Source organism: Danio rerio, chromosome 8 (genome assembly GCF_049306965.1).
Source record: "Danio rerio strain Tuebingen ecotype United States chromosome 8, GRCz12tu, whole genome shotgun sequence".
Classification (NCBI taxonomy): Eukaryota; Metazoa; Chordata; class Actinopteri; order Cypriniformes; family Danionidae; genus Danio; species Danio rerio.
This window is the reverse complement of record NC_133183.1, coordinates 3,736,415-3,759,310: the sequence shown is the minus strand read 5'-3', so window position 1 is coordinate 3,759,310 and position 22,896 is coordinate 3,736,415. Positions and strand designations below refer to the sequence as shown.

The 22,896-nt window shown below is 36.5% G+C and overlaps 1 protein-coding gene across 4 annotated transcripts in view; it reads left to right on the top strand.

The window, feature by feature from the left end:
• acaa2 (acetyl-CoA acyltransferase 2) overlaps positions 1–19,705 on the top strand; it is a 654,279-nt gene extending 634,574 nt beyond the window's left edge. Inside the window, 9 exon segments of one of the 4 annotated variants that reach the window (NM_213052.1) lie at positions 3,751–3,917; positions 7,375–7,503; positions 11,183–11,299; positions 13,280–13,427; positions 14,097–14,272; positions 15,302–15,431; positions 17,446–17,516; positions 18,060–18,214; positions 18,992–19,705. In NM_213052.1, the coding sequence (NP_998217.1) occupies positions 3,751–3,917; positions 7,375–7,503; positions 11,183–11,299; positions 13,280–13,427; positions 14,097–14,272; positions 15,302–15,431; positions 17,446–17,516; positions 18,060–18,214; positions 18,992–19,076 (1,178 nt within the window). In that variant the 3' untranslated portion in view covers positions 19,077–19,705. 4 annotated transcript variants of the gene reach the window in all.
• Positions 19,706–22,896: the final 3,191 nt, after the last annotated feature.

The following is a 22,896-nucleotide window of genomic DNA, read 5'->3' as shown; positions in this document are numbered from 1 at the left end:
GTTTACTCGACACTAAAAAATGTTGGGTTATTTATTTACCCCCAGTTGAGTTAAAAATATTTGGTGCTTTGTTTGGTTATTTTGAACCTTTATGGTTATTTATTAGTAACTCAACAAGTTTGGTTAAATGTTTGGTGCTTTGTTTGGTTATTTTTAGCCTTTGATGTGTTATTTATTTAATATTTAAATATAATATAATATAACATAACATAACACAGATCAGTTGTGTTGTGTTATTTATTTAATAACACAACCAGTTGGGTAAAAACCTTTACATTTTAACAGTCAACTGATTTAACTGACACAGATCAGTTGTATTAATGTTCGTACGTAATGTTGTGTTTGCGTTATAAAGTTTATTTTAGACCTAACGCAATAACATTTTTTTTTTAGCAAATTACCTAAATTAGTGTTGTGTTTATTATTACCGTTTCACCTGCACCCTTAATTTAATGATACAAACGCACGCTTCATAGCTGATTCACATATGGATAAAAGCACTTTCTCTACCTCCGTGTTCATTTCTAAAGTTTTTTTTTTTTGGGGGTGGTGGGGGTGGGTATATTATACACATATTTGAGATATTCCTTGGTTAAGCCACATTTTGGCAAATTAACCCAACAGATTTGTTAATTTTGTAACCCAAATTGTTGGGCTAACGTTACCAACTCAAAGGATTAGGTTAAAATAACCCAACAGAAGGTCGGTGCCAAAACAACCCATCATTGGGTTACCTGTTGGGTTAATATTAACCCAAATGTTATATGTGAGTAGTAAAGTTTACTCTATGTCGTCTGTCTGTCTGTCTATCTACCTGCCTGTCTGTCTAACTATCTGTCTAATATAAAGAGTTCAAACGCAAGAGTGCCATTTGAAATATTTTTCTAAAATGAGCATTTTACTCAGGATCCTGTTTGTGTTCAGGTATTTCACTTCAAAGGCAATGCAAATAACATTATTTGGCATTAAAGTGGATTTACTGAATATACAGGAGCTTGAAAAAAAATGTGCACTTTAGGAAAACATTTCAGACGACGTTTAGAGGGTTTTGCACCTAAACTCTTCATATATCCATTTACGAGTGTGTATCTATATGTATATGTGCAATTCCATGCAAATGTCGACCTTGCCATGAAAAGAAAAAATGTTTTCACCAAAATAGCTAAACCATTTCTACATTTTTTTTTTTGCATAGGCAAGTGTTATACAGTACTTTAAAAAAATACTTAAAATGTCTCTGTCAATGTTTTCAAACTATTATATTTGATTTACCAAAGTCACAAAAATGGCAATTTCACATTCGTCACATCCATAACGAAAAAGTGTCACATCCATAACAAAGCTTTTCCCGCAAAAATGAAAAATAAAATCAATCATTTTTGTTCTATAAAAACCAACTCTTATCTTTTGTATGAACATTATTTATTTTGGGTTGTGCAGTTTAATTCACAGAATTTCTACAAAATATGCTTTATTCTGTAAACAGGCACACTGTTTTTGTCACATCCATAACGCATGTTTATTTTCCTCATTTAAAGTAGAGAAAATGTTCACAGATTGAAATTTTTTGATCCCATACCTCCGTGGTTAGTTGTTTTGGAAAATAAAAGCAGATGTTTCAATATAATTTTAAAGGGCACCTATAGTGTAAAATCTACTTTTCAAGCTGTTTGGACAGACATGTGTGTAGGTATAGTGTATAGACAGTCATATTTGGGTGATATAAAAACACCCAGTCCTTTTTTTTTTTTTCAATTTAACAACATAAAAACGGTGGACCAATTGGAGCGTGTTTTAGACCGACCACAACTTGACGTAGGAGCGTGGTCCCCCCGCCCACCAATATTGATTGACAGCTTCGCGTAGCATGTCCCGGTAGTAACGTGTATAATAATGTCAACAAGACCAGACGTGCGCAAAGCAACCGGGAATAAAAGCTCTGTTCTGTTCGCTAGGATCAGCAATCATCATCAAATGTGATCACGAGTGAGTTTCACATGTTTAAAATGTTTTAAAACAGAGCATGTGTGTAATGAAGTACAGCAATTTACTTCAGCTTTACTTCATCAGCACAGCCGCGTGTCAGAACAATTATAAAGGGAGACGCGTCAATCCTGGTTTGTGGACCTTAAAACAGGTTTATTTTGTACATTAACATAACAGATATCCACACAGCAGTGGAGATTAGCCTGTATCCTGACACATTTGCGTGCAAAAATAGTGCAAAAGCTAAGCACGCTCTGTCTGTCTTTTGAATTTTTGCTGCAAATGTCACGTCCATAACGCTGGAATCAGCCATATCTATCTATATCTAACTTATTTATAATGCTTACATTTCTGTACTTTTTATAACAGTCTTGATTTTCTGTAAACAACAGGAATCAAATCAGATTAGGCAAGGCATGTTTATTTCTATAGCACATTTCATACACGGTGGAAAATCAAAGTGCTTTACATAAACTGGAATAAAAGTATAAGAAAAAAAAACAAATAATAAAAGGTATTAAAAACAGATTAAAATATGTTAAAACCAGTTTTATAATATATAATAGTGCGATCTGTCGGTCATAGCACAGTGCTCAATTCAGTAAAGGCAGAGCTAAACATGTGTTTTCAGTCTGGATTTAAATGTACCTGATGTTGGTTAAGTAAAGATCAGGGTTTATGTCGGTGTAAAAGTTATTCATTCATTTCTTAAGCTTTCATGATGATATTGACTATAAACTGCAAAAAGAATACTTTAACAGTTATAATAAGTAAGTAACAATAACATTGTGTGTGCAGAATTGCTTTATTATATATATAAATGTAACTAAAGGATTATAAAGTACAATAGGTAACACTTTATAGCAAGATTTTATTATTAAATGTCAGTCAATGTGTAGAACTCAGTGAGAAATAAACATTTATTAACACAAACTACTATGGTAGTTAAAAAATATATATTAAAATTATTAATTTGAAAATACAATTGAATTTATTAGTTATTAACTCTCAATTTAATAAAACAATTACAACCATTAATTTGAAGAAGTTCTTTGGCATGAGCTAAGAAAATAACATCTTCTAAGATTAATAAATGCTTTTGTAGTGGTTTTCATTAGGTGTCTATTGAAATGAATTAATATTAACATTAAAAATTTTACTTTTTATGTCTACACAACAGGAAAAACCAGCAACAGTCATGATTGCATGTTTATATGCTGTCATGCCTTTGCAATTATTAAATGTGATTATTAAGGAATTCAAAGGGTCAAAAACAGCCACCAACATAATGAAAGTGTAGTAAATTTGGCCAGAGTGAATTGTTTCAAAACATTTTCTCAAAATATATGTCAAAACAAGATTTGACACCAAAAATCATTATTTCTGCTGAAACAGAGAATGTTGTGACCAAATTAAGCCTAAAAATCACCCCAGAGTGGATGAAAACATCACCGAAAACACACAAGGGTTAAATTAAACAGTTTATTAATTGCCTTCCGGCTGCAACCCAGTACTGGGAAGCATCAATGCACATTAATTCCCTCACACTCATACACAACGGCCAATTTAATTTATCCAATTCCCCTATAGCGCATGTGTTTGGACTGTGGGGAACCGGAGCACCTGGAGGAAAACCACACCAACATGGGGAGAGCATGCAAACTCCACACAGAAATGCCAACAAATTTTGAAATGCCTGTGATCATAACATCATGGATGTTCGTTATCATGATGTTACATCACAACTGTATGTGTTTTCTTTAGGTGTGTTTATAGTCTCGGCGAAGAGGACGCCGTTCGGCACGTATGGAGGCGTTCTGAAGGACCACAGTGCTACAGATCTGGCTGAACACGCTGCAAAAGCAGCTCTCGCTGCGGGGAATGTGGCTCCAGAACTAGTCAACAGTGTCATTATCGGAAATGTCATGCAGGTGAGAGATTGTGATGTGCTTTAATTATAAAACATGACACTACAGTGCATGCAGAATCATTGTCAGTTTTGAGAAGCCAGACTACTTTGCTGTTTTGGCATGTTCTCTTTCAGGGTGCTTTCACATCTGTAGTTCGCTTCATTTGGTCTGGACCAATGATACATTGTTGCATCTTCTGCCGTCTTTGGGTCGTTTTCACACCACACTGCTGGCTTTGGTCCGAACCAGTTGAAACGAACCCAAATGCAGTCATCTGACAAAATCCACATCTCTCATTGGCCAGATGTTGCTGAACATATTTCCTAAACTGCTTATTGATTGGTCAGAATTCATGTGCGGGAAAATGCCAATGAACTCCCACAGGTAAACAAAACCGGCAGACACAAAATGTTGCTTTTACTCTGGAGGGACGACTGCGCTGACTGATTGTATGCCTGCTTTAGACAAACTATACATTACGAAAATGAAGCGCGGCCGCGGTTGGAAACAGTGGCGTAGCGGACAGGCCCGCAGGATTAGGGGGCTCCACGTCGTCGCGATTTTCAATAATTGAAAATCCGGCAACCGTAATAATCAAACTCTCGGGAACAACTGTGGTCGGAACCAAAGTTCACAGGTCTGTGTTCTCTGAACACCTCTCAAGCGGTGGACTACTTCATTCTGATTGCTTGCCGCCAATGTTGCCAACTTTTTGTCACTAGATTTAGTGACTTTTCAGACCCCCTAGCGACAAATCTAGCGACTTTTTTGTGTGTTATTGGAGATTTTTTTTTAGACTGTCATTTGTCCATACTGTACCGTCCCTACTCTTCTCAACGAGCTGCGTGTGATGCCGCCGGCCCCTCCCCCGCCTCACAGCACTGACAGGCGGCCCAGTCAGTTCTCGTACAGCAGCCTCTCCCACCTGCAGCCCGAATGCAGATCACGCCTCTGCGTACCGACGACAAATGATTTAGCACAGGCAGTGTGAAGGTATTTCCCTTATACAGTCAAACCGATCTGCTTCTCCTTTATTTTAACAATTTAATTGGACCGTTTATTCTTTTCTTGTTCACAATCACAGATATTTTAGTGACAGTTTCTGAACTTGTCTGAATTTATTACATATGAGAGATTACTGCACATTCACTAACGTTACACATCTATAATGATATACTGTATTTAAACAGCAATAAATTTAGTTAAATAAACATGCTTATATAAAGTGTAGTGCAATTATAAATACCCCTTTATTAACCATAGGCTGTTAAACACAAATGGTAGAACGTGATGACGTCAGTGATATGCAAATTGACGTATGACGTCAGCCTTCCCTGCTGGGGTGCCTCCGCATTTTGCGCTACGCCACTGGTTGGAAAACAATGTTTTAATGCATCACTCGTCACTTCATGAGGCGTGAATTAATTTAGCGAAACTGCGACATGCTCATCTTGCGGAAATATTAACAACGATCCATCAGGTAATGTTTTGCCCTCTCTCTCTCTCTCTCTGTTGGCGCATCGGCCTACGGCAGCTGGATTAGTCCAAAAGGCGCAGTACTTTTTGCTGTTGGACCTGTTTTAGTACGGATCATATTCTCACCACAAATGAACCGCTCCAGGGTTCGTTTGAAAGCGTACCAAGATCACCTCTTTAAGCAGGTCTCGGTACGCTTATTTGGTCCGCTTTTGGTGCGTACTCGAGTACGATTGCTGCATTCTCACCTGCCCAAACCAACCGCACCAAAAAGGAAAACGAACTCTAGTGCGATTCAATCAAACTAAATAAGGCAGGTGTGAAAGCACCCTCAGACTAGAAGTTCAATTCATATCTTTAAATTTTGACTTTAACTTTGAATGCTTGATTCTGATTGGCTAATGAGCATTATAGACCCGTTTCACTATGACGTCACTTCACCCTATCAGCAGCGCAGTGTATTTTTAGTTCCGGTTTATAGTTTTATTCCAATCAGTATTCTGATTAAATACACTGAGTTCAATTCATGTTTATTTCTAAAGCACTTTTACAATGTAGATCGTGTCAAAGCACCTTAACATAGAAGTTCTAGTAAATTGAAACTGTGTGAGTCCAGTTTTCAGAGTTGAAGTTCAGTTCAGTGTGGTTTAATATTCAATACTGAGAGTCCAAACACTGAAGAGCAAATCCATCGATGCGCAGCTCTACAAGTCCAAACTCAGGCAAGCCAGTGGCGACAGTGGAGGAACAAACTTCGCCTGTTGACCAAAGTGACGGAAAAAAAACCTCGACAGAACCCAGGCTTAATTGTGCACGACCATTTCTCCTCTGGCCAAACTTCGTGTGCAGAGCTGCAGTCTAAGCGCTGGAGGCTGGAGAATGCTGGACATCCATCATGGAGAAGCTGCAGGTGTGAGTAGGTCACCAGCGGGTGATCAGGCTGGCCCACAGGATCAATACGAAGACTTGTCTCTTACTGTGGTCTTTCAGGAACCAGTCTCACACTCCTTCATGACTGCCACAGCATCAGCTCAGGATACGGCCTGGTCCAGGATTATGGATACCTTGGTGTCATTTCTTTACAGGTCTTGAATCACATCAGTGGCGCTGCATAATCTCTAGAGGCCTCAGGATGAGTATTCTCAGGTGGAAATAGAGAAATCATAATGTAATTAGCGTAGCTGCTATTTATAGTGTATTTAAACATGAGAAGTGCTATAAATGTAAATAGCAGTTATACAAACAAACATGTAAAGCATATGAGTGTTTCTAACAAAATGTCTGGTGCATTAAGACAGGAAAAGTGTGTCCTACAGGTGGTTGTCAAGCCAGCTCACCTGCGTGGAGCACATTCATGCATCATGTGATGCATTGAGTGAATGCTATACTAAAAAGATGAACTGGGAGAGTGTGTCTGAGCCTGGGACATTATCAGGAAGGCTATTCCAGAGTTTAGGAGCCATAAATGAGAAGGCTCGACCTCCTTTACTCGACTTTGCCCTGAGTTTTGAGATCTTAAAGAGCGAGTTGAAAGTTTGAAAACAGATTTATTGTGATTGATATTCTGATTATATTAGCTGAACTTTACAGTTTATTCTGATTAATATTCTAAATAAATACACTAAACGTTATAGTTTTATTCCTGTTTGTATTGCACTGAAAAAAATACTTGTTCAAGTGGTAAAATCTAAAAGATTTACTGTCGTAATTTTTAAACTGTAAAAGTAAATGTCAAGGATAACTAGCTTATAAGTGTCTTTGGTGTTTATATTTGAGAGAGAGACTTGTTAGAGTTTCTTTATTAGTTTGAATATTAAGAGAGTTTTGATTAATGTTTTTTTTTTAGCTTTGAGGTTATCACCTTGCAGAAGAGTAGCACTCATGCTTTTTTTATTATCGTTCATTATTATGTTTGATGCTTCAGTCATCCAGTAGGTTGGTGAAAAAAAGAGCTCCAGCCCAAATCCTAATACTGCACATATGTTCTCTTATTGTTATCCAGAGTTCAGCAGACGCCCCCTACATCGCCCGTCATGTGGGTCTGCGGTGTGGTGTGCCCATCCCAGTGCCAGCGCTGACTGTAAACCGCCTCTGCGGGTCCGGATTCCAGTCCATAATCAATGGAGCACAGGTACAACTAGGGGTGTCAAAATTAATTGTTTCTTTGGTGCACCGCGATGCAGATGCGGACAATTCGGTATCGGTTCAGTAGCGGGAACAGGCCCGGCGTGTAGAAAACGGGGCTGTTGGGCAGTGGGACAACAAATGCTGAATATAAGCTGGAGCGGTCGGGTTTGGACTAAATCCTGGCGGGAGCGGGATTCAAAATTTAGTCCAGCGCAGGTCTCAAGTCTCTAATAAAGTATAATGCCGTTTATTAAGGGGTGGGAATCTTTAAGGACTTCACAATCTAATTCTGGGAGTCACGATTCATTAAATAAATGTCTTCCAGTTTCTTCAGCTGTGCAAACTTTACATTTTAACCAGACTTACAGTTTCGATGCTTTTGTTTATGATTAAAATCTCCGTATGACAGTGAAAGATTTTCATTCATTTATAAGTTTTCTTTAGGCTAAGTCTCTTGTTTATTAGGGGTCGCCACAGCGGATTGAACCGCCAACATATGTTTTTATATTTACACAGCGGATGCCCTTCCATCCATAACCCTGTGCTGGGAAACACCCATACACACTTATTCACACATAAACTCATTTACTACGGCCAATATTGTTGCCCAATTCAACTATAGCACATGTGTTTGGACTATGGCGGACACCGGAGCACCCAGAGGAAACCCACACAGGGAGAACATGCAAAATACACATAGAAAGGCCAACTGGTCTGGCCAGGACTCGAACCAGAGACTTGAGACCTGCGCGAGACTAAATTTTGAATCCCGCTCCCGCCAGGTTTTAGTCCGAACCCGACCGCTCCTGCTTATATTCAACTATTGTTGTCCCACTGCCCGACAGCCCCGTTTTCTACACACCGGGCCTGGTCCCGCTAATGAGCGGGGGGAGAACAAAACCGAAAACCACCCAGCTATACAGAGTCCAGACAGCCTATAACACGCTGTCACATACACACACACATACATAGACAGCACAAAGCTCTCTCTCTCATTCGCACACACATACACTCACACGTAGACAGTAGGCTTGGGCGGTATTACGGTATTATGGTATACCGCAGGATCTAAAAATAGCAACGGTGTCAGTTTCAATACCGTTATACCGTCATAAAATATTAAATATCCTTTATTTAATGCCTACAAAAACGTATGTGTGGTTGTCATCACGGGACAGTGTGGTGGAGAGAAAGAGAGAGAGAGAGGGGGAGAGGGAGAGGTGAGGTGTTGAGTCGCGCTCCAAAATGAGTGACCTGCAGTTTGGCAGTATTTTCGGTATCGACTGAAAGATAAGGGAGACGTGGTAAATATGAATGAACTAGACTAGAGGTCTGCATTAGAACTGACGATCTTTCCCCGAACCCGGCGAGACCCGAGAAATCCAAATCCCTGCATTAAAATCCATCCCTGCAAATGTAAAAGAAATGATGACGGAGAAGTAAAAAAACGCAAATTTTGACGGCGGTCAAGTCAGTCACTAGCTCAGAAGGAACAGTCATTCAAGCCGTCAAGGTATTTCGGCTGTCGCTCATACACGTATTACGGTAGAGCGCAAAACCGCAAGCTGACAGGTAAAAAGACGAGGCCATTCGCTACACTGAAACTGCTGTCATGGAAAATTAAATGGTTGCTCCTGCCTGGTAGAAGATGAACAAACAATCCTACCCAAAACTTGCAAAATCAGCCAGATCAGAACTCTGCATCTCGGCCTGTAGCCGCAGGAAAGGGTGTTCAGTTCTGCTGGACGCAGCATGAACGCAGGACTGCGCTAAAGCCAGTGTATTTAATAATGTTCCTCCACAAACACACGTAGCCTAATCTTGGTGAGTAAAGGGTTTTTAAATTATAAATAAATATTAATGAAACCATATAATCATAATGTAGACAGAGTATACAGGCTAATGGTGGCATTATTATTTTAATATTCAGCTTCACAGTCGCCTTAATGCCAGATTGTGAAGAGAAGTGTTGAAACAAATCTCGCACAGCCTTTATCTTAATTTCATCATTGCCAAAATACCCGTCATCATTTAGAGTTTATTTTAATTTAATTCAAACCTGGTCGCATACAAGGTATTCAGTTTCTGAATGATTTAGGCACAAGCTAACAGTTTGGTGACGCTGTCTGAGCCTTACGTCATATTTTTTTTAATTACGCCGGTAATACCGGATACCGGAGGAGGAGGTTTGACGGTATCAAAATTTGGATACCACCCAAGCCTAGTAGACAGCAACAAACAAGCTAAACACAGCATCATGCTCTCTCATTCACACACATACAAGTGTGTGCTCGCTCACTCGGGAGTCGGGAGCGATATTGTTAGATCTCCGTATGACAGTGAATGATTTTCATTCATTTATAAGTATTCTTTAGTTTAAGTCTCTTATTTATTAGGGGTCGCCACAGCGGATTGAACCGCCCACTAACACACCGCAAGAAATCTGGTCTGGTCCCGCGGAGACTTCTACCAGAGACCTTCTCGCTGTGAGGCCACAGTGTTAACCACTGAGCCACCGTGCCCTGCCCAGTGAAAGATTTCTTTAATGAAAAAGTTATATACAGCATGAGCAAGCTCTGAATGTAATGTTGAAATTCCAGATTATAAGGAGCAATTTTTAAAGAACAAACACTGCTTATTCCCAATAAAACTTTGTTTATGATGTTTCATAAAGGTCAGTGTAAACTTTTATTATACAATGAATTTTAAGTTATCAAAAGACTCAAAAAACAACGTTCGCTTAGTTATTGTTCCCTTATGCCGAGTTCAGACTGCATGATTTTTGACTCGCCCACAGGTTTTGAGAAATCGCCAACAAATGCCTGAAATCACAGGCAAATCGGTGCTCGTGCATGTGAGTGACAATCACACAGTATGAACTGTCAAAGACACGATCTGAGAGAATCGCTGATGAGTCGCCGATGCCTGCGAGATATTTGGCGTGCTGAATATCTGGAGCTGTCGGCGATTCAAATCATGCCGTGTGAATTGAGTTTTGACTGAAAATAACATTGTGTACAGCCAATGAGAGAGCAGCGTTCACTTGTGTGTGTGTGTGTGTGTGTACCTGCTGGCCAGCGGGAGAATGGGGGAGAGGTTAAAAGCGTTCATATTAAGTTTATTTGGATCCAAGAAATGGAGGAAAAACTAGTGGAGGATTGACAAAAGCACCCGTGTGTGTTTGACGTGTCATACAGAAAGTTAAAAAAGAAAGTTAGGGAGAGATTGCTAATGCCCTTTAAACCCAGGTGAGCAAATAAGTACATTTTCTACCCCATTAAAGGCTTCTTTCTCATTATGTAGTTAATAACAAAAGTTATACGACGTTTTTTTGGCTGTGAGACGTAGTTTGGACGAAGTAGTCGGCGATTCTTCCTGTTGTAAAGTCATGCAATGTGAAAGTCCCTGCTGCCGATTCATCTTGCAGTGTAAACAAAGCAGCGACAAAACGCCAGCCCAGATAGTCAAGCAGTGTGAAAACATCTGTGACACGACTACTTTGAAAACCACGCAGTCTGAACTCGGCATTACTTATAAATGCTTATGCTACTTGTGAAATATTCAGAAGGAGAAGAGGAATTTAGAGATGTAATTGCTTGTGGGATAAATGATCATTTTAACCAGATTATTGATATGAGTTTCTGGTGTGTGTGTGTGTGTGTGTTGTGTGTGTTGTGCTGCAGGAGATCTGCCTGAAAGAGTCTGAGGTGGTGCTGTGTGGAGGATCAGAGAGCATGAGCCAAGCTCCTTACGCTGTCAGAAACATCCGCTTTGGCACTAAATTTGGAGTCGATTTGAAAGTAAGTCTAATTGAGTCTCTCAATCTAATTCTGAGGGTCGTATGATGTTGTTCAGTAGCATCCAAAATAGAAGTTTATTTTGACATAATATATGTGTATAGTTATCATGTGTTTATAAATACACACTTGTATGCATATATTTGAGAAAATTTTATTTATTCATTCATCCAGCCCCAACCCAGTGCTGGGAAACCCCCATACACACACACACACTCATACACTAAGCCAGTTTAGTTAATCAATTCCTCTATAGCGCATGTGTTTAGACTGTGGGGGAAACCGGAACACCCGGAGGGATCTCACGTCAACACGGGGAGAACATGCAAACTCCATACAGAAACACCAACTGACCCAGCCGGCACTCAAACCAGCGACCTTCTTGCATTGAAACGACAGTGCTAACCACTGAGCCACAGTGTCACCCACCTTTATTTATTTTTAGATATGAAATATATGTGTATATGATACAAATTATAATATCTATGTAACACAATTGTTTTATTTAACATAATAAATACAATATATGTCTGTGTATTATATATGTGTCGAAATAACCTTATTTTGCATGCGATAGATATATACATATGGTATAAAAAAATCTGTATCTATCTATTTATCTATATCTATCTATCTATATATATATATATATATATATATATATATATATATATATATATATATATATATATATATATATATATATATATATATATATATATAAAATATTTATAAAAAATATATATAATTTTATAATATTAAAAATATATATAATATTATAATATTTATATAATATTATATATTTATAAAAAAATATATAATATTATAATATTTATAAATATAATATTATATATATATATATATATATATATATCATATTTATAAATATTATTATATAATATTTCATTATTATATCATTATATAATACATATCATATTTATAAATATTATTATAAATATTATTATCATATTTATAAATATTATATATCATACATTTTATAAATATTATATATATATATATAATATTTATAAAAAAAATAAAAATAAAATACTAATACTACTAATACTTCCCTTCTTAGACTTTACAGACCTGAAACTTGTCTATAGCACTTATTCATTGTTGCTCTTGGTTGTGTAAATTGCTTCCTTGTCCTCATTTGTATCATTTGGATAAAAGCGTCTGCTAAATGACTAAATGTAAAATGTAAATATATATATATATATATATATATATATATATATATATATATATATATATATATATATATATATATATATATATATATATATATATATATATATATAGAGATAAATAGATAGATACAGATTTTTTTATTTATATATATATATATATATATATATATATATATATATATATATATATATATTAGTACAATAATTAAGTTAATTTTAAGCTATCTCGCGGCCCACCTGCAGGAAAGCTGAGGCCCACTAGAGGGCCAAGGCCCACTGGTTGAGAATCCCTGCTCTAAATAGTATGAAATAGTTTGCTCTAATCTGCATCTTAAATACTAATATTACCAATTAAATAATAGATAATAAAACTATACAATTGACCACCCCTATAATGGATTATACCATTGTGAATGCATAATTGCGTCAATTAATCTAAGCCGATTGACATGGCAAGTGTTTACAAAACACTTTTCTTGTAAAATAAGTGTTACATAGAGCCTAAAAGTAAAGTAAAATTAGATGCATTGTTTGTATAGATTGACCTACAGTAACCTCTAAAAATGGCTAATCACAGGATATTGTATACGTCAGAATACACAAACTATCCGACAAAACGCTGAGAAATTAAATATTCATTGATAAAATGTCATTTAGTTTAATTCACTGAAGCATGTATTGCACACAAGAATATTACAGAAAAAGTTGACCCCCCTGATCGTCAATGTATAATTCGCACCCTGTTTATCATCCCATACTCAATATCAATTGTTGTGTGTGTGTGAATCAGCTGGAAGACACGCTGTGGGCCGGACTGACGGATCTGAACATAAAGCTGCCCATGGGCATCACAGCAGAAAACCTGGCAGAGAAATACCAGATCAGCCGTGAGGAGTGTGACCAGTACTCGCATCAGACGCAGCAGCGCTGGAAAGCAGGTCAGCGCAAGATATACACCACATATCCTGGATAATTCTGCATTAATATAACTAGCACTTCCGTTTAGGTCATAACTCATGCTATTAACTACCTGCCCAATGTTAAAGTCCCAGTGAAATTACAATAAAGTTTTTTAGATGTTAGTTTCAGTCTGTTAAGGATATCTATAATCTAGTGTGATCCAAAATAGTGACAATTTACATTAAGTAAATATAAAACTGATATAAAATCCAAAGCTTGTCACTTCCGCCTATATGCATCATTGTTTTTGTTTTTTTTACATCACCTCATGCTATAGTTTCTCATCCAATTTTCTGACCAATCAAATGCTCTCTTTTGTCTGACATGCCCCGCCCCTTTTTCATTTGCTTTTCATTTAATTCGCTTGAGCTTAACCACTCTCACTGGCAGAGCTGTGAGAAAACCAAATGCTATTGGCTGTTTATTAAAAAAGGGAGGAGCTACTCAGTCGCACCCTCTCTTCATGTTTCAGTTTAGATTACGTCAGACATAAACAAAAAGTCCACATTTCAAAGCACTTCGTGGAACCTTTAAAATAAATTAAATGTTGAAAAAGTAAATGGAGAACTCTTTGTGGTGAGAGAAAATGTTTTGTGGATGTTATCTGTTCACATACACTCATACTCACACTTCTGTCTCTGCTGCAGCTCACGAGGCTGGATATTTCAACGCTGAGATCGCACCCATTGAAGTCAAAGCCAAGAAGGGGAAAGTGTCCATGACGTTTGATGAACACCCTCGTCCACAGACCACCCTGGAGCAGATGGCAAAACTGCCCACTGTCTTCAAGAAAGGGGGAACCGTCACTGCTGCCAATGCTTCGGTCAGTAAAACAGCTCTAAAATGGCTGCACTTTTAAATTACATTTATTTTATTGTATTTATTTATTTTTATTTGTTTATTTTGTTTTTAATTAATTATAAGATTTTTTCATCTTTTATCATCAACCATTTGTTCCTTTATTTAATTTTATTTCATTTCATCCATTTATTTTATTATTTTTATTTTATTTATTTATTTTTTATCCTTTTGTTTTACTTTATTTGAATGTAATTCAATCTTATTTATTTTTGTTATTATTATATTTTTAATTGTTTATAATTATTTTATTATTATACATTTATATATTTTACTTTTTTTTAATGTGTGTTTTTATTTTATTATTTGTTTTCATTTTTTGTATTCTTTAATTTTTGCTCTTTGTTTGTCATTTAATTCATTAAAATTATTTATTTTATTATTTTTATTTTTTTATCCTTTTTTACTTTATTTTAATGTAATTTAATCTTTTTTATTGTTTATTTTTATTTTTTATTTAAATTATTTAAAATTATTTAATTATTTTACTTTAATAATTTTTTTAAAATGTTTTTTTTTATTGTGTGTTTTTATTTTATTATTTGTTTTAATACTATTTATTTTTTTCTTTTTGTTTGTCATTTAATTTATTAATTTACTGAGTTATATTTATTGGTTTTGGGTTTAAGTAAAATATTATAAATACTATAAAAGTCTGATATAATTTCTTCCAAATTTTGAAAAAACAATGGGTCAGAATAGTCTATACTTCCAGTTGTTATGACTTAAAATCAGGGTTATTAAAACATTAATTTAATGTTGTCTAAAACTGAAAACAATATTTTATACAAACAATTTGTTTTGTTAATTTATACAAAAAGGGTTGCAAATGATCTTTGGGAAAATAAAAATTATTAGTTTACATTCAGTTGAGGAGTTGCAAGAATGTTTATATTCTACAAAATGTGTGTGTGGGTGTTTTAAAAATTAAATGACTTTGGATTTTAGATTTTTTTTGTGCATATTTTAAAAATGTTTTTGGCTCCTCCCACAGGGCGTGTCTGATGGAGCCGCTGCCGTGATTATAGCCAGTGAGGATGCAGTGAAGGCTCACAAACTCACCCCATTGGCTAGAATCGTGTCCTATCACACCTCAGGTTGTGATCCCAGCATCATGGGAATCGGTGAGTGTTAAACAACCCTTCTGTCGCACTTAATGAGAAAAGTACGCTGGCCGAGAGAGCGTAACGCACTGCAACTTAACAAAACACATGCAAATAGAAAAAACATCAGAAATTAAGAAAACGCATGCATCGGTTTGGCAGCACACATGTGGCAAATTCTCAAACACACATGGAAAACTCACTGCAAATCACATGTAAATAACACAGACTAAAACATGAGTTTTTCAAGCGGATGAAGTGAAAATAGTGACGGAGCCGGCTGAGAATTGCTTGTTGTGCAGTGATTATTGCTCAGTGAAGTTGCTGATGATCTTTTTTGTTTATTTAGCACCTTGATTACGTGATTTCTATCTCGTTTGCATATTATTAGCCTGAATAAACTGACGATTAATTGTAAAACGGTATTATACAATATAGCTAAATTATCCTAATATTCTCAACTAAATATTAGGGGTGTCAAAATTAATCGTTTCTTCGGTGCATCGCGATGCAGACGCGGACAATTCGGTATCGGTTCAGTAATAATCATAACCGGTTATTACTGACGTCATTTACCTCATATGCGCTCTGTCGCGAGGGAGGCGATTGCGAGTATTTACAACGCTTTAACTACTTAAAACTCATAAACTGTGCACAATTTCACTGTGTGTGTTTGCTGGATCAGTCTTTCACTGACATGTACAACAATAGCCCCTATTTCACTGAGATCGAGAGAATGAAAGTAGCCTACTCCATTTCTCTCTTTCTCTCTCTCTCTCGCTCTCGCTTTCGCTCTCGCTCTGTCTCTGTCTCTCTCTCTCTCTTTCTCACACACACACGCACACACACAGTGGCCCATTTGACCTGCTGGGGTGGCTTTTCTTCTCCTCTCGGCTGTTTTACAGCATTACGTTTGGATACAGAAACGAGCGCGTGTCTGCAGAGTTTTCTCCACCGTGTCTATCATGCATCAGCTGTGAGATCGCCGCTGCCGCTTATCAGTGTCACTTATCTGAAGAACGCAGCGCGCAAGAGCCAATCGCAACCGTTTTTGTTGAGGGTGTGACCAATCAAAGAGGTGTAAGAGAACTAGACAAAGATCAGAAATTGAGCTGGATGTTTATATTTGTTTATATTATTTGCTTAATGCTCGTTTTGTTTAAAGTTACAGTTTATATATCTAACTGTTTGTATTAAACGACTAAATTGTATTACAAATAGTATATCAATATAAATATATTCATACATTTTAATACAAGAACTGCTGCTGTGAAGAAAATATAAAACTGTGTATGGAAAGCACCGTCAATGCACCGTGATGCACCGAAATATCGAATCGATGGCATGATAATCGTAACTGAACCGTGAGACTAGTGTAGGTTCACAGCTCTACTTAATATATTTTAAAATATAAAGACAATTTATTTAGTGTCGAAATAAATTTCAGATAAGAATAATATTTAGATAAATACTCAGGCCTTTTTAGTAGGCCTGTGATGATATAAGTGATATCATAATACAAATACAACTTGCTAACTTCAGTCAACTTTTGCACGTGTTGTGAGGATTTGCGGTGTGTTTTTCTATTTGTTTGTGTTTTGAAGATTTGCGACACTGACGATTAATTGTGTGACGTTATTATACAAGATGGATAGATCCTCTTAATATTCTCAACTAAATATAATTTCAAGGATAATGACAAAAAAATGGCAAGGCTTTATTAAATGTTAAAATGAGGTTGAAATAAGTTTGTCGATAAGAATAATGTTTAAAATATATATATATTCAGGCCTGTGTAGTAGGCTGATGATAATGTAAATGATAACATGATACAAATACAACCATGCTAACTTCAGTCTGCTTTTTCTTTAGATGAAAATATGCATGTGTTGTGAGGATTTGTAGTGAGTTTTCTATTTGCATGTGTTTTCTGAAGCTGCAGTGCATCAAGCTGTCTCGTCCACCATAGAAAAGTCTTTAAGGATAAATGTATAAACTGATTTCTGACTGAATATGTTTTAAATACAACCTGTAGGGCCTGTACCTGCTATCACAGAAGCTCTGAAGAAGGCTGGACTCTCAATCAAAGACATGGACCTGGTGGAGGTACCTCCTCATTATAATCAGTAACTAATTGCTTTTTACAGTGTAGTGGACTATAAGAAACTGATTGGTGGCTCAGTGGTTAGCACTGTCACCTCACATCAAGAAGGTTGCTGGTTTGAGTCCCGGCTGGGCCAGTTGGCGTTTCTGTGTGGAGTTTGCATGTTCTCTCCGTGTTGGCATGGGTTTCCACCGGGTGCTCTGGTTTCCCCCACAGTCCAAACACATGCACTATAGTGCATGGGTGTGTTTGAATGAGTGTGTATGGGTGTTTCCCAGAACTAGGTTGTAGTTGGAAGGGCACATGTTGCGCAATAAAACATTTGCTGGAATAGTTGGCGGTTCATTCCACTGTGGCAACCACTGTAGTAGAGATTAAGCTGAAGGAAAATGAATGAATGATAGTAAAATATAAAAAAAATGATAATATGGGTGAAAACCCACTTTGAACTTTAAAGTCATCAAGTTATGTAATTAGTTTTTCTTCATTTGTGTGTCTTTATTTCCAGGATGGTTAATCAGTGTTTTTTTGTGTTTGTTTGTCAGGTGAATGAAGCGTTTGCTCCTCAGTATCTCTCAGTGGCCAAATCTTTAGGTTTGGATCCCGAGAAAACCAATGTTAATGGAGGAGCCATCGCTATCGGGCATCCGCTCGGGGCCTCGGGGACCAGAATCACTGCACACCTCGTCCATGAGCTCAGGTAAACACATCTTAAACAAATATATTTTAGGTCTAAAATAGATAGATGGATGGATAGATAGATAGATAGATAGTTAGATAGATAGATAGATAGATAGATAGATAGATAGATAGATAGATAGATAGATAGATAGATAGATAGATAGATAGATAGATAGATAGATAGATAGATAGATAGATAGATAGTAGAGCTGCACAAATAATCATTAAAAGATGGCGATCTCGATTCGACCCCCTAGACGATCTTAATCCAGCATTTTTACGATTCTGCCAATCATATTTTCATATATATATATATATATATATATATATATATATATATATATATATATATATATATATATAGATGTGTGTGTGTGTGTGTGTGTGTGTATATAAATATATAATATATGTGTGTGTATCAGTCACTTTTAAATCAGTTCCAGATAGATAAATCACAGCCTTATCTTATTGCAAACTGATACAGATACATTCTAATTGATTGCTTATGTTTTACATTGGAAATGTGTTGCTTTGTGTGTATTAAAATGGTTTGCAGAAATCATTTATGTTTTATATTATTTTATTATAGTCATTGCAGTTATTCAGTTGAGTATTTCATTTGTTTCCTAAAATCCTGCAATTTCCTTATCAATAAATTAACCTGATTGCTGTGTTTTCCTCAATAATACAGATCTATGATGAGTCTTGAATCCAGAATTGTGTTGATGTATTTATAGGATGCATAATCTGGTGTCAATACACTGGTGTCATGTGACGTGTTTAAATCTGTTCACAGGAGACGCGGTGGAAAATATGCGGTCGGCTCCGCCTGCATCGGTGGAGGTCAAGGAATCGCTGTCATCCTGGAAAACATTAAATAAGCACAACAAAGACAGGTTATTGCAAACAAATCAAGTCGAACATCAAAACCGTCCCTAAACATGTCAAGCTGTCCATCCACCCACATGCAGTTTTGCTTATCCGGGAACACTTTACAATAGGGTTCTATTAGTTAATGTATTTACTAACATGAACAAATAATGGACAATACATTTATTACAGTGTTTAGTCACTCACAGTTAACTCAGAGTGCATAACTAATATTATCAACCACAACTTTGGATTAATAATGCATCATGTTGAACTATGATTAGTAAATGCTGCACAGTATTGTGCATTATTAGTTAATGATCATAAATACATGGACTAATGTAACCTTATTGTTATAATGAGTCATTCAATTGACTTTACCCACTTAAAGCAGTGATTTCTGAGCAGGTTTAGGATGTTTGGTTAGAGTTACAGTGCCTTACTGTAGTTTTACATCTGTGCCAATATAATCAGACATATTGTGCTGGGTCAACATCTGCAGAATAATAATGTCACTGAAGCTTCTGATTGTGCCGTGTTGATGTTTTTGTATAAAATGTTGACTAAAATAATGTTGAATTCACTCATTTGACTGTTGTTGACAATAAAGAATCAGCTGTATGCTGCTATGCTTTGAAAAGACCTTTTATTCTCTTTTGCTTTGCAGATTTATTTATATATTAGTAGATTTATACATACTGGAACTACTATGTAATGTGTATTTATATAGCACCATACACCCAAAGCGCTTCACAATCATGAGAGGGGGGTCTCTCCACACCACCACCAGTGTGCAGCATCCACTTGGATGATGCGACGGCAGCCACAACTCAACAGCGCCAGTGCGCTCCCCACAAATCAGCTATAGGTGGAGTGGAGAGACAGTGATAGAGCCAATTCAGTGGATGGGGATGATTGGGAGGCCATGATGGAGGGAATTTGGCCAGGACACCAGGGTTACACCCTTACTCTTTACAAGAAGTGCCATGGATGTTTAATGACCACAGAGATTCTGAAAGACAGTGCTCACTGACCGAAGGGTCCCCTTTACTATACTGGGGCATTAGGACTCACACAGATCTCAGGTTGAGCGCCTCCTGCTGGCCTCACTAATACCACTTCCGACAGCAACCTAGTTATTCATTGTCTCCCATCCCAGGTACTGACCAAGCTGAGCCCTGCTTAGCTTGAGTGAGTAACTGCTCTTGGGCTGCAGAGTGATATTGCTGTGACTATTCTTTAAACATTTAGGGTTCTTATTCCAAATCAATCTACTCTTTAAGTTAATTCAAGTTTATTTTTATTATTTATTTTTTGTAGAAGAGTAGATATGTGTCCAAATAAGTATCCGAGTCCAAAAATAGAAAGCTTTTACCGTACACCACACTGCTTTTAATGCCAACCGCAGACTTTTTTGGCTAACAGCCATCATAAGAGCTGAATGGAGTGAGGACCTGATTAAAAATGCATGGTATATCAGGTAAGTTCACGCTATGCTGAATAATACACATCACTCGTTTTTGATTGCAGCTATGATTTCAGCAAAAACTATGCAAAAATTATGTTAACATGTTAACTGACACTAAAACATGCTAATTCATGTTAGAAACATGCTAGAAACATGCTAATTAATGCAAAAATAATGTTAACGTGCTAATCGATGGTTGAACCATGATAGCAACATGCTAATTCATGCTAGAAACAAGCTAGTATAATGTTAATTCATGCACAAATTATGTTAACATGCTAATTCACACCAGGAACATGTTAATAACATGCTAATTCATGGGGGAAATATACTAACATGCTAATTCATAGCAGAAACGTGATATCAAATGATAATTCATGCTAGAAACATCATAGCAACATGCTAATTCATACTAGAAACATGATGACAAATAATTTATACTAAAAACATCGTAGTAACATGTTAATTACTGCTAAAATCATGATAGGAACATGCTAATACATACTAGAAATATGATAGTAAAATGTTAATTCATGCAAAAATTATGTTAACATGCTAATTGACACTAAAAGATGCTAATTGATATTAGAACCATGTTAGTAACATGCTAATTAATGCAAATATAATTTTAACATGGTAATCCATACTAGAACCATGACAGCAACACGTTAATTCATGCTATTAACATGCTAATATAATGTTAATTCGTGCAAAAATAATGTAACATGCTAATCCATATTAAAACCATGATAGCAACATGCTAGAAACATGCTAATTCATACCAGAAACATGTAAACATTGACAGATTGACAGCTGAGTGTGTGTGTGTCAAGTTAAATATGGTGAATTAAACTGCGGACACTGAATGCTTAGAATGATACCTGAAAGTGTTCACATACCCTGCCATACTCAAGTCAAGTCTCAGCCAAGTTAAAAACCCATAACTGAGCCTGAACCGGGCCAGATATGTTCGTGTGTCACAACTGCAATGAAATTGGAAAAACCCATGAACCGTTGTGCTTTATGAGTGCTATGGGCATGCTTTTTCTCGAAGTGACCTGATTGGTACTATTTTTTTCTTTACTCAAAAATTATTTTAATGTATTTTAAATGTGGGTCAAGACTGGACAAACTCACATGGCCCACATATCAATTTTTTAAATCTGGGCCAAATACTACGTTTTACATCTGGCCTAAATCTTGTTTGCCGCCTTAAAGACGGTGCCATCTCTGCCAAACCCAGGCCATGTTTGGCCCACATGCTTTATACCAGTGCCGGATGAATGCCAGCTGTGCCAAAATTGGGCCAGAATTCTTTGCTACTTGGGTAAAAATGTATTTTAAATGTGGGTCAAGATAGGCCAAACTTACATGGCCCACGTATAAATTATTGACATCTGGGCCAGATACTACATTTTACATCTGGCCCAAGTATTGTGTGCCACCTTAAAGACGATGCCACCTCTGTAAAACCAGGGCCATGTTTGGCCCACATGCTTTATGCCAGTGCCGGATGAATGCCAGCGGTGCCAAAATTGGGCCAGAATTCTTTGCTACTTGGGTTATTTCTTGCACATGACTACACAGAACAAAATTGTAGGCATCCAAAGACTTGTAGACCTTTAACTTCTCTCTTGTTATATCACTTGGGAGGGGAGTTTCAATGAGGTGTATATTTCAGGCTGGATGTTCGGCCATTTCGTCTTATCCAATATCCATTGGGAGGGTGCTATCGCAAATGGACCTGTCAGATGAACGCCGCTCACTTTAACGTTAATTTTGCTGAATAACTGTGCTTATAACTGGGTGACAAGCTGTTATAATACACTGAAAGAATTATGTAATTAATATAAATAATATGTAATCAATGTAAAATCTCTAATACAACAACAAACTCTGTACCGCATCATTTCCTTGCTGTAAATGCTAGCGCTCCCGTTTTTTCTGCAACCTCGCTGCGCGCGCATCCTGAATGTGACTTGTCGATATACATACACAGTGGTCAGCATAAATGAGTGCACCCCATTTTGACAATAAGTATTTTTATCAATTTTTCAGTTAATATGTCATATATTTTGGTGCATTAAAAAAAAATGATTTGTTAAATGGATATATTTGTTAAAATGATATTCTAATCACCGAACATCTTCAGAAATAGAAAGATAATACATTAAATTCATGAGAAATATTAGAAAAAGAAAATACAAACTACACAAAATTTCAACAAATTTGGTACACATTTTTATTTCTCTACACCTTTTACATTAAATATTATTTATTTAATATTATTGTGGGAATAAAATGATCGCTTTATTTATCTTCACATTTACAAAACTCGTCCGATGAGCGGCAGCCATTACTCA